Here is a 13,206-nt window from a genome sequence, read left to right on the forward strand (position 1 = left end):
CAGTCACGGCCTTTGTATAGGTCTTTTTGCAGCACTACAACAGATAAGCAAAATGTAACAGTATGACAGGAACGGCTAGGCATCTGCTGGCATTAACATATGATGCACGATGGCCAAGATAGCGTGAAAGAATGTGGATGAAGCGAAAAACGCGGCTGCCCACAGCCCATCTTTGAAGCATAAAGAGTAAGAGTAAGAGTGGAGTGCTCAGATAAACACATAAGACCCATACCGGGCACAGCTCACATCGGCTAGATGGGAAAGTAGAATGCAACCGCTTACGCTCTAGCTGCGCTGAGTGTAGTTTAGGCAGGCACATAGTCCCTTAAGAGCATATACAGCCCATGACAGCACTATAATAGGTAAATGTTTCGGGAATTAATTGTGCCCAACCACCGCACGCTCAAGGCACCTGCATGAAATGCAATGATAGCTTCATGTAGGATAGACAGCCCGCTTCACTGTCACCTGCTTGCTGCTGCAAAGGTAGAATATTGGACACGTGACAGCGCACCAGGTTGTAGTCATTGCTTCACACCATTACAGGCACTGTGTAAAGAGGGGTGTCTAGTAGAAAGGGCTTGCTGTCCTTACTGATTTTCCGTGTACAAGCAGCAAACCCAACTGGGGCTACACATAACTGCTGGCACTTGGCCAAGCACAACGTGTTTCATACGCGAGCGCAACAGGGAGAAGGACAAAGCGCATATTTTCCCCCATCATGTACCGATTGATTACGCCCAAACCAGAGAGGCATTCTTCACCAGCACCGCAGTGTCTAAGGTGGAATTGCTCGGAGCAGACCCCTATCTAGTGAGTGCTCCTGAGAGAGGCGGGCTCGCATGAAGCCACGTTCATATCCCCAACCAAGCACATAAACGTAAAGCTGGTATGCAGACTGTGCTTATATGATCACACACACTCATGCAGAAATTAAAACTAATGAAAGGAGTGCGTCTGTGGCCAGTTGTTACATCCCTAAATAGGCAACCGAGATAGCAAGATGCGCATTTCATAAGAGGGAACAGTGTTGCACCCTGTGAATGTGTATGGGTCTAAACAAACCCCAACATAAGCACCGCTGTAGTGCCCACAGTAGTGCACGTAGGTCTCAGATCAAAACAGGGGTCGCCATCTAGGATGAGAAGATAGCAGCTGCACTAGCTGTTCTACCTCTCTTGTTAGGCACAAACTGTGCACTGGAGCGGTATCAGACTCAAATTCTGACTAGAGTTGAGTATGACAACATCAGGGTACCGTTTCCTACCAGTTTGAATGCCTTTTAAATACAGTGTTTTTGTATGGGCATGCAAAATCTGTAGCAAAATTATATTTTAAAGTGTAAGATTTCCTAAATGCATTTACATTCTTTCCGCTTAGCATTTTGTCTGTTTTACTTCAAATAGCAGCTCATTTGTGTATATACTGCATATTTAAGCTATTGCAATACATAATATGGATCCTACAGTATAGATAATACTGTATATTGTACATAGGTTCAATAGGAGGGAAAACCTGTTCATTCCCAGCTATAAAAAACAAAAAGGCACTGATGTTTTGTTAATTTAATTTAACGTTTTTGTGTTCATCTATACTTTTTTGTTCGCAACGTAATGTTTCTTATTTTACCGTATGGAGTAGGCAAAACTGTTTGTTATCCCAAAAGTGGGTGGGTTGCCACCAGTGGCAGCCAATGACTCCTTTTTTGAGGGAACACGATGCGAAGCTCGTCACAACATGTATTTAGCCCATCATGTGTGTGGCTCATCATTTCAAAATATGTGTTCGGCACGTCAGGTAACCATGTGCATCATGTCAAAAAACATGTCTGCTGCACAAGTGTCTACTGCACAAGTGGGTTTCTGATTAAAGAGATGCTCGTATTTGCCAGATACTCGCTTAATCTTGTGTAATCAGAGTTTAGTGTTAAGTTAGTGTCTTGCGAGTATTTTGTGAACAAACCTTTCCAACGCGTGTGCAGCAGGCACTTATTTTGACAAGACGCATGATGCACATGGTTTACATGATGCAAGGAACACATATTATGACATGACGAGCAACACACATATTTTGAATGAATTTGCGGAAGAACAAGGTTGAAAGTTTAGTAAAACAGAATTATTAAATACACCTTAATTTAATCTATACTTAGATTAGGAGTAGTATAATTTAATCTAGATTACTCCTTGTTGGTTCACTCTCAGTGCTGTAAAATAAAATTCAAATAACCACACTCTTAAAACGAATGTGTTAAAATAACACATCTTGTGTCTAGTTAAGGACAACACATTAGATGTGTTGTCCTTAACTTAACACACCTCTGTGTTATTTTTGAAACAACACACTTTGTTTTTATTTAAACTCAAAATCAACACAAAATGACACATAATGTGTTAAATAGGATAACACAAAACAATGTGTTAAAGTTAACACATCCTTTCCTAGAGAGCAAATGTAAGAAAACTATTTTATAAACTTTTTACATGACAATTGTGAATGTTTTTACCACAAAGTAATCAGACTGACCTTTTGACCAACGTTGTCATCATCTTCATGTTGCTCTTTAGGTGGCCCATAATCAAGATTCAGTAAAGGACTGTTTTTGGTAGGATAACATTTTAACATTTTCAGCTGAGCATCAGTCAGTAATACACTCTCAGTCATTGTCTGTTCAGGGTTCAAGTAGTATGTTTGAACTATATTACTCTGAATTTGAGGAGAGAGAGAGAGAGAGAGATATTAACATTATATGTAGAATCAAAAGGCATTCTGTTAATCAAAATTACTAAGTGGCTTTCAGATTTTAAAGTTAACTTTAACAACTTAAGACGCAGCAACCTTACTTAATTAACAAACTTAAAAAAACAAGGATTAACTTAACTATTTCGCCGCCATTGACGAGATTTCTCGTCAATCAATAGAAACACTTCCCTGCCAATGACGAGATTTTCCGTCTTTACGCAAAACCGCTATTATCCACCAGGCCCTTCCCCGACTTTTTAAACCCAGAAGTATTGCCCTATGGCAAGCGGCTGTATGTCCGTGTCTGTTGTAAAGATCGCTCTGAATGTGATCTCTATGAAAAGTCCGTCACAAAAATGAAATTTTATCTCTGCTTTTTGCTCAAAATCTGGTGTTTTTGCAGAAACCTACCCATATTCAAAAGCTGATTACAAAAGAACCACTGAAGGTAGGATGAAACGTTTTATTTTGTTTGAAAGCAGAGGGTCTGTTCTTTAATTTGGTATATTGTATGTTTATATATTTAAAGAAGAACATTTTCTGGAGGGCATTAAACTTTGGTGAAAATCATGAAAAAATGCTGGCGCTGGCTGACTTTTTTTAAAAACGCTGGCGGTGAAAGAGTTAAGCAGAGTTTAGAGCTAATCTAGGGTTTGTTGATCTCAGCTTTAATTTTAAGTCGAGTTACATTGCACCACTTAAATTTAAACGCAGATTAACAAATCTTAGATTCCAAAAAGGAAATAAACAGTTTATGCAAGCAAAGATAATGTAATTTTTGTATTATAAATCACCTACATGCACAGTTAGGCTAATCTAAAGGTCTGATTCAAATAAAAACATTTGACAATCTTTTAAAACAATTGTATTGATTAACATACCAGGAAATATTGTGACAGGAAATATCGCAAAGATATTGTGATATAATAAACAAGATGTGTCGACGCATGTGTCATTAAGCGCCACCATGTGTCCGTTCATTCACTGTCCTTCGTCTGACTGGACGTGTCAGAAGAGAAGCACATCGGTAGCGGTCACCGGTGCTGTTAATAATCTTTTTGAGCCGCCAAACTCACTTTGTTGAAACGTTATAATAAACGCATCTTTGAATAGCGCCACCACGCTCGCGGTATGTGTTTCTAATCATTTAGCCAGACATTTAATTGTAAAAAAACATATTTAAACCTCCTCATATGCAAGTTTAAAGTTAATCCCTCACTGAGATTTAAAACAGAGTTTAAAGTAATGGAGCAACAGGATTAAAGATAATCTAGATTTACTGTAAGATTTAAACCTGGATCAAAATGACAGTTTAAATTTAAACCCGTTTATTCTTAAACAGGTTTAAAGTTTGGTGCAACGGAATTATTAAATTAGATTTGATTTAAACCAGATTTAGGCCTAATCCTTGTTGGTGCAACCCACCCCTAATATACTTCACTAATGAGTCACAAAAGTAATGATGGTCTGAAAAAAATTATTATTAAAATAGCAAATCACATATGATAAGGGGTGGGTGATAAACCGGTACTGTAGGTATGATAACCGCTATCGAGGTTACACGACCATTTCACCTTGCTGTGCGCGTGGTCACAAAACATAATGTTTGTACACCTTTTAAGCACCGGAGTTTTAAATCAGGTGATTCAAAGCCATTGATTTGAACACAAAAAACAGTGCTGAAAACGCGTGCAAGCCACGCATCCAGTTCTCATTAAGCTTGTTAACATTTTTGCCACTTTATTGGCATTAAATACACATATGCATCAAAATGCCCATCTTTGCAAGTATCCTCATAAACACAGCCTGATCTGTCATTCATAAAAATCAAACAGCGTTGAGAGAAAATTTTACTGCTCTTGACGAAAATCACTTTTCTAGAGTGTTCACAGACACTCTAGAAGTGAGCTTGAGTTTTGATTGTTTTTAGTATTCTTTTTTATGCTTGTTGACATTTTTTTGATTGATATTGGTACAAGAATTGTGAAAATTCAATGGTATTAAAGATTTGAACAACATAAAAACCTTATTAAAACTTTACCGTGATGCATATCATTATATCATGATATAAAATGAATCCTATCGTGATATAAGATTTTGGTCATACTGCCCACCCCTAATAGATGAGGATTTACCAGTGCTTCAGGAAGTGTTTTGAGCTTATACAGACATCCAATGTAAAACAGAATGCCTGCTAGCACCAGCACACCTAATCCAAACGAAACAGCTCCCAATGACCAACTAGCCAAGTATAACACTGCAGAGAGAGAAAAAAAATTCACATTCACATACATCTTCAAACATATTTTACATATAAAATTCTCCAAATCTACTTGTGATCGTTCTTTTCCATGCAATGGTTTTCAACTTCATTCCTGGAAGCCCACTGCTCTGCACATTTTGTATGTCTCTTTTATCTGACAGACTCAGTTCAGTTCATAGAGATCTCTACTAATGAGCTGATGATTTGAATCAGGTGTGCTAAATAAGGAAGACACACAAAATGTAGAGCGCAGTGGACCTCCAGGAATAAAGTTAAGAACCCCTGATTTAGAACCACTGATTTAGAGCAACCATCACTATGAAATGAAATGTTTTGGAGGCAAAATTTTCAGATCTGTCAGGTGTTCTTAAATTCTTGGCCACAACTGTACTGTATACTCACGCTTTCAGAAACTGTGCAACAACTTAAGCTAAATAAAAATGATCAGGAGGTTGTGAGGTGCTTGTAACCTGCTCGGCTCTTAATTCCTCTTAGACAGTGTGAGCTGCAACCAAACGAGCATCAACGAGGGGGATTATTTTTCAAATATTTGTATAAATGAAAGAATTTTCTTTTAAATGTAACCAGATTTGAACCGCGCTGATCTGGCATGAGAGTCTGACGCTCTAACAAGGAGGTTAAAGGTCTCTCACAGACTAGCTGGCCTCCGTTATAGAAACTTAATAAAACAATCACAGAACCTAAACTGTACATGCCAGAATGCATTTATTCTTTATGCAAAAACACTTGTTTATAAATCATAGTATTTAATAGAAAAAATGCAATTCACAATGTCTCAATATATAACAATAACTCTTTCACCGCCAGCGTTTTTAAAAAAAGTTGCCAGCCAGCGCCAGCGTTTTTCATGATTTTCACCAAAGTTTAATGCCTTCCAGAAAATGTTCTTCTTTAAATATATAAACATACAATATACCAAATGAAAGAACAGACCCTCTGCTTTCAAACAAAAAAAACCGTTTCATCCTACCTTTAGTGGTTCTTTTGCAATCAGCTTTTGAATATGGGTAGGTTTTTGCAAAAACACCATATTTTGAGCAAAAAGCAGAAATAATTCCATTTTTATGACGGACTTTTCATAGAGATCCGATTCAGAGCGATCTTTAAAACAGACACGGACATGCAGCAGCTTGGCATAGGGCAATACTTCCGGTTTTAAAAAGTTGCGGAAGGGCGCCACCTGGTGGATAATAGCGGTATTGCGGAAAGACGGAATATCTCGTCATTGGCGGGGAAGCGTTTTCTCTTAATTGACGAGAAATCTCGTCAATGGCGGGGAAAGAGATAAACAGGCCATAAACAGTCATGGCCAAAAATGTTGGAAACCTTGGTAAATTTGAGCAAAGAAAGCTATAAAAAAAGACTGTACAATACTTCTTCTATTTTTATATATTTTCTAATATTTATTTTCTCATGACTGGACAACATCATGTTTCTAGTCATAATGGTGCTAAGAAACATTTAAATTTCAATGTTAATTTACTTCAGAGATATGTTACTCATAAAAATTTCTATGGGTGCAAATAATTGTGTCCAGTGTGTATTAAAGAAAAACATTTCTTTCATAATGTAATTTCCCCCCTAACTTTGTTAGTGTCTGTGGTCATTTTTATTGCTTGGATTAATGATGAATGATGTGTTCTGATGTCAGTGTTTAAACTCTTAATGTCTTGATAGAAAGTTACGTTAGCAAGCAGCTAACGCATGCTGCACTAGTGTTTACATGTTTGCTATGGCCCGGTTAGTTGTCATAAATGCTTAAATGAGTGTAAAACTGTTAGTGTCTATTATTGTTTTTATTACTTGGATTAATGATGAATGATGTGTATTGATGTCGCTAATGTCTTCTCAGTAAATCATGTTAGCACTAGGTCAATACATGTTGCACTATTGTTGGTCTGTGTGGAGACTGTGTCAGTTGACCAATCAGAGCAGAGTAGGTTACTAAAAGGTGGGGTTTAGGCAGACTGAGTCATTGAACGGCTTCACACAAATCGTTTGGGGATCTCTGAGAAATGGGGTAATATTAAATGTATATTTTGAGAAAATTACAGTGTTTTTGACCTTGCATTCATTTAAACCTGTTGTCTGGTACATATAAACAGTGAAGGGAAGCTTAAAATGTGCATCTTACTGGCTCTTTAAAAGAAGAAACATTGTACATTTTTTATAGCTTTCTTTGCTCATATTTACCAAGGATGCCAACACTTTTGGCCATGATTGTATGCCTATTTAGACAAGACATCAGACTAAGAAAATAGTTGAAAATAGTTGAACGTCTTTTTTAAATCCTGGGAGTTCTCCTCGATTCTAACGACGATCGTTTCTGCTGGTCTCATTCTCAATGGTATTATTTCTTAGATTTGTTTTGTGAAAATCCTGTAAAATACAGTGGGCCCTATCTTGCACCCAGCGCAATTGACTTTGTCAGTGACGCATGTATCATTCGTATTTTGCGCCGGCGCACAGCGGGGTTTTTCCCTCCACAGATGCACGTCAGCAAACTAGGGAATGAACTTGCGCTCCCTGGGCGGTTCAGCGCAAAAAGGAGGCGTGTTGCGGCGCAAACCATCTCTTATGCTATTTTGCAGTTTCAAAAAACAATTGCGCTACTAACCAAAAAAAACTAGTCTAAAGTCAGTGGCGCGTTGCGCGTGGTTCATTATGCTATTTTAAGGGCGCATGCTTGACCATAATGTATAGCGTGCACAACGCGCATACACTTTGCTTATCTAATCTACAGATGCAACAGTTATTTTTGCAAATCATAAATTGTTACACTTAAAAATATTAATACACGAGATAAGGGGAATCATAGTGGTGAGCATTGTGGTGATAGTTTTTATTTATTCTCATGCAAATAACGATTAAAATATTTTCATTGTTGTGTGGCTGTATTACGTTTATTTTATGTAAATAATAGTTAAAATGTTTTCATAAGAAACCTTAATGTATATGAACTTGATTTGTTAGTCTACTTTGGGGTTGGACATTGCGTTTCTTGGGTCCGATTTCAGTGCCCCCAAACCCTTTCAGCGGTGAGGGTGGACGCAGCGATGTCCTCTGCTGGCGTTAGGTCCTGAGGCAGATCCACCTCCCGTTACACGGCGTGCCCGATTTATGCTGGCAAACGTGGGATTCCCCCGTACAAGGACGTCGGTCTCCTCGGCTGTGAACCGCTCCTGGCGTGCGCCTGGTAAATCCGTCATAATAATAGCAACCCGCCATTGAACTTGCGCCCTTGCGTTTAAAGGGAATGTTGGCTAGCGTTCTGATTGGTTTATTTGACGTTATGCCCAAACCACACCTATGAATAATGAACCTACTTCAGACCAACCCCTTATTGATTTGCGCCCGGCGCAAGAGTTATTTCTCACGCCGGGAAAATAGCAACAGCGCCCAAGATCCGCCCACAAACTCACTTGCGCGTTGCGCTTCGCACTTGCGTTTCAGATCGTTAAAATAGAGCCCAAAATGACCAAGCGCTGCATTTTCTTTCTCCCATTTTCTTATAATATTATTATTAATACAATAAAGCCATATATTTTCTAAAAAGATTGCACAGAGATGGTAGCAAAAAAGCAATGCTGATGTCAGGACAGCAAGTAATAGAATTGAATAGAAATTATAACCATTATAACAGCAGTCACATTTATAATCTAGAGACCTGCACTGTCTATCATAATGTATTCAATAGAGTTTAATAAAAGGTGTCATCTAATTGCTTCATATATCAGTGCAAAAACAGATTGTGTTTTTGTGGTGCTTTGACAAACATTGTCAGCTTTGTTCATGGCAAAGAAAGTTTGGGATGGTTGGATTAATGAACTATAATGTGAAATTAATTTAAATGTTCAATAAATCAAAGTTTTGTGTGTTACACATTACTAGTTCTTAGTATAGCATAGTATACCGTGTTTTTTTTTTTTGTGGTGGTAGTAGCCATTGAAAAGGGCAATCATTACCCACCAAGTAAATTTCAGATGTGTGGGAAATACTGAGGCTTGATTATTATATATAGGTAATCTCAGTCCAAGCAATACACTGATAATATAACCTAAAGTGATATTTTCTTAATTGTAGTATGGGAGCAAAAGTGAGACTTGAAAACCAACATAGGTCAAAAGGGGTCTATGATAATAAAAGACATCTGTTTACACATCAGCACTATAGCCTAATCATATTAATTTTTGTTTGTAATGTAATTGAAGTAAAGTGGTTAAGTTAATATATTTCTAAAGTAACTGAAAATTGGGGTTGTACTGTTATTATTTTCTGTTATGATTTTAAAGTAACTGAATCAACCCGACGCATTGTGGTGGCAGAATTATAACAAAAAGAGTTTCTAAAGTAACTAAAACTTCTTGTAGTGAGAGCTCGATGCACAGTGGCTCTGTGTAGTTTAAAACAAAAAACCCAAAGTAGTGTGGTTTGCTCGACGACGTACCGTAGCAGAGTTTAAATGTGATATATAGTGTTGTAAGCCTGAAGTACTGTGGCAAGAAAGTTTTAAAATATAACACAGAAACCAGGCGTAGTGTGGTTTTGTCCAATGTACTGTGACAGTGTTAAATTTTAAATATTTGAGCGGTGTAGATGAATTTAAGGCCCGACACACTGTGGCCATGTCTGAAGCAGGGACTTTCAGGTTCAGAGTCCTGACATATTGGGTTTTTAATTAATAAGTGTCTGACATACAGGAACTATGAACAAACAGACTAACAAATATCTTAAAGCAACTCGATAACGTGGAGTCACTGTAACAGTAAAATGTAAATACATATTGAATTATTGCAGATAATTCAGTAAGACGTTTAAAATGGAAAAGTTGATTGTTGAATACATCGCTAAGGACGGCTCACAGGTAGGGCTGGGCGATATGGGCAGAAAAAAATCATGATTTTTTTTTCATATTAGTTGATATCGATAATTATCATGATAAATGACAAACCTTTATTCCTCTCAAATTTATAGGCACTCACTGTATGAGTTAAATGTACAGCTGCAAATTTTGTTTGTTGCAATTGTGCAAAATAGATCTCAAGAGCTTTGCATTGCTGCGGGTCAACACAGTCGCACTGTGTTGATGTAATTGGTTACGTTTGCGACATAGGAAACCGAGGCGATTTCAAACCACGGGAATGACTCTAATTTTATGGGGAAAAAAAACTCAGCAATGGTGTTGAATGATAAATTTGCCCATGGTTTGTGTTAAATCACAGTAAAACACCACATAGACATATAAACAACAACAAAAAAAACTTTAAGACAATATTCATCTTCATTGCTAATGAAAACATTTTATCAGTGCAAATCAATGGAATATTTCTTACCTTCTCTTTGTGCTTCTCTGCTAGTGTATTCACACTGCCAATCAGAGGACTGAGTGTTGCGATTGACATTGGTTATAGGATTTACTCTAATACAGTACTTTTCACCAGGCTGTAGATTCTGTAGAACATAATCTCCATCTGAATGGACGTGGTTTGCCTGAATGTACAGAACAGCAATATAAATGTCAGAATTTCAGTTGATGTGACATTACATATGCAGTAAATAAAACCAATTAGCCAAGTAACTTTGTTTTCTAACACTTAAAATTGTGATTGTTGTTGTTGTTAGTAGATTATTGTATTTAAAATGGTCCAACCTTAAAGCCCTTACAACATCTTTTGTTACTTTTGTCAGTAAGGCATTCTATGGTCCACACATAAGGGCTTTTCACACTGGAAATAGTGAACCCCAGGTTATTCCTGGGCTACAGTATGTTTCACACTGTTCATATTTTACCAGGGGTTAAGAGGTAACCCTGTGTATTCATAATCTGATATTTTACTCAGTGCATTCCTAATCCCTATGAAGCAAGATTTCTCCATTGACAGGAAATGTTTTCTCTTAATAACAAGATAACTGAAAGGTACATTTGCACAAATGCAGTTTCAAACTTAATTTTATTTCCTGGAGTGATAACAGAAAGTAACAAAGTCAAAGTTTATTAGCATTTGTCTGCATGTAGCTGTCCGTTCGACTTTTCCGAGATCTACTGTACTACTCTTCCCTTTGCAACCCGGAAGCATTACCTCGCACCCACTTTCTTTACAATCTGAATTTCTGTGTTTTGAATTTTTGACAATTAAAGTTGGTGTTCTGAATTTCCTCTTTTTCTTGAAAAACTGAAGTTGTATTTTTTTTTTAAACTGACCATAACAGTCTAAGTATTCAAAACCAAAAATTCACTCTTTGAAAATATATATATTTTTAAAAAATATGCCATAAAATTAAATACATTTTGTTAAATGACACTTGTCTATAATTTATGCAATTTAAAGGGTCTAGGCAGAAATCGGTTTCCATAAAACTCTAGGTCAGGTGTCTCCAACTTTGTTCATACACACCTGTCTGTAATTATAAAGCAACCCTGAAAACCTTGATTAGCTGCTTCAGCTGTATTTAATTGGGGTCATAAGATTATAACCCTGCTTTATTTCACACTCCTTGCGTTTGGCACTGCAATGTGGGGTTAACCCCCCACAAAAGCAGGGCTAACCCTATGTCTGAGCATGGTTTCATAAACCTGGGTTAATTTCAGGGATAACCACACTTCCAAATTACAAGTGTGAAACGATCCTAAACCTAGGGTTAAAAGCGGGGTTTAGAACGAAGATAACCCAGGTGTAAAGTCAGTTTAGTGTGAAAAGCCCTATAGATATTTTATGTAAAAAATTCTGGACCTCTTGGAAATTTAATTAAAAAATGCTCTTTATGTAAAGTACATTTTGCTACCAGCTGGTATGGCACATTTGTCCCTTTATTTCTTAAAGTGTGGTGGGGATTGTAAATTGGCACAGGTTTTAAGATTATTTAATTGCCATCCCTGATCAAATCATCACAAAATTTGTTCACAATGGATGGGTTGTTAAAATTATACAAAATTAATGTTTCAAAGCACAACAGTTACTAAACCGTGTGTTGATTTAAGACACACATCACTATAATATGTTTTGTGTAAAATAATTAAATATTAAAATAGCAGCATATTACCTCTATACATTTGATCATTATTCTCTTTAAGCAACTAGTCAGAACAATTATTCCCCAGTCATTCTTACCTTCTTCTCTTCTGCTTTCTTCCAACTTATATTGAATGATACAGAATTATAAAACTGATCAAGCTGTTTTTTTCTTCCTGATCCTCTGGGTAGTGAGATGTTGATTTTCAGACAGTCTCCACAACCAGACAGAACTACCATGGGTGGACCTATAACCGCTAAAAAAAACCCCAAAATAAATCAGTTTTAAAGGGCCAATACTTACAATAATCTCTGCATCATATTTTTGAATTTATATAGGGTCCACCATTGACTGTTGGAGTTAGCTTCAGGTAAATTTGGGACTGAAAACCGACGCTGACACGGCTGACTTTTTGTTGAGCAGGTAAGCATTTATTTATACTTTTATGGTGTGAGGTGTTACATAAATATCTTTTTATCAGTCTGACAACATGCTCATGCTGCCGGTCGGCATTGGTATGTTAGCCGTTTAGCATCGCCTATCAAGGGTCAAAGTAGTTATATTTCTTGAAGTGGTTGAATATATTTCAATAGGACTAGCGGGTTTCTGTTCGATCCGATCGGAATTTGAACAAGATGCACTGTGTGTGCTGCTATAACAATTACTCAAAACCTTAGCAATACTAACTAATAATTATTGTGCAATTAATGTGCGCTAGGTAGCACTTTTGACCAGGGTAAACGAGGCTCAGGAGGGGAAACGTATGCCAAACGTTGTTATAATTGTAAATGTTCATTACTTCAAGGCTTTATGTGTTCACTGCTTTCAGCTAAATCTCGGTAAATCTCTGTTCCGATGTTTACTACTTGTGATCACAGCTTGACTGAGTGACGTTGTTCAGGGCGTTTCCCGGTGGGAAGGATCAGGTAGTACAGAGGGGAGGAGTGTGTGTGTGGAGGGGCGGGATGAATTTTTTAAAACTTCCCAACCGTCTCAGGCTTTCTCGACCGATTTTCAACATCATAGACTACAGCTTTAACCCAGAAAATTTTTATATTTTACCCAACAATGGGTTAAAACGACCCAGCATGAGGTAAATTTAGGGTTGTTAAATTTACGTCTGTTAAATTTATGGCTATGTTAATGACGTGTTAACGCAAATTCATTTT

The 13,206-nt window shown here is 37.3% G+C and overlaps 1 protein-coding gene across 7 annotated transcripts in view; it reads right to left on the minus strand.

Moving 5' to 3' along the window:
* Positions 1-13,206, minus strand: part of crfb1 (cytokine receptor family member b1) — a 69,738-nt gene that overhangs the window by 9,062 nt on the left and 47,470 nt on the right. For all 7 annotated transcript variants that reach the window (XR_010536537.2, XM_065273119.1, XM_065273120.1 and 4 more), the window contains 4 exons: positions 12,136-12,293; positions 10,360-10,516; positions 4,878-4,999; positions 2,527-2,706 (listed from right to left, as the gene is read on the minus strand). Coding sequence is in view for 6 of the 7 variants with exons in the window: in XM_065273119.1 (XP_065129191.1) it covers positions 2,527-2,706; positions 4,878-4,999; positions 10,360-10,516; positions 12,136-12,293 (617 nt within the window). In the remaining variant the exon portion in view is untranslated. The remainder of the gene's footprint in view (positions 1-2,526; positions 2,707-4,877; positions 5,000-10,359; positions 10,517-12,135; positions 12,294-13,206) is intronic.

The sequence above is a fragment of the Paramisgurnus dabryanus genome, chromosome 15 (genome assembly GCF_030506205.2).
Source record: "Paramisgurnus dabryanus chromosome 15, PD_genome_1.1, whole genome shotgun sequence".
NCBI lineage: Eukaryota > Metazoa > Chordata > Actinopteri > Cypriniformes > Cobitidae > Paramisgurnus > Paramisgurnus dabryanus.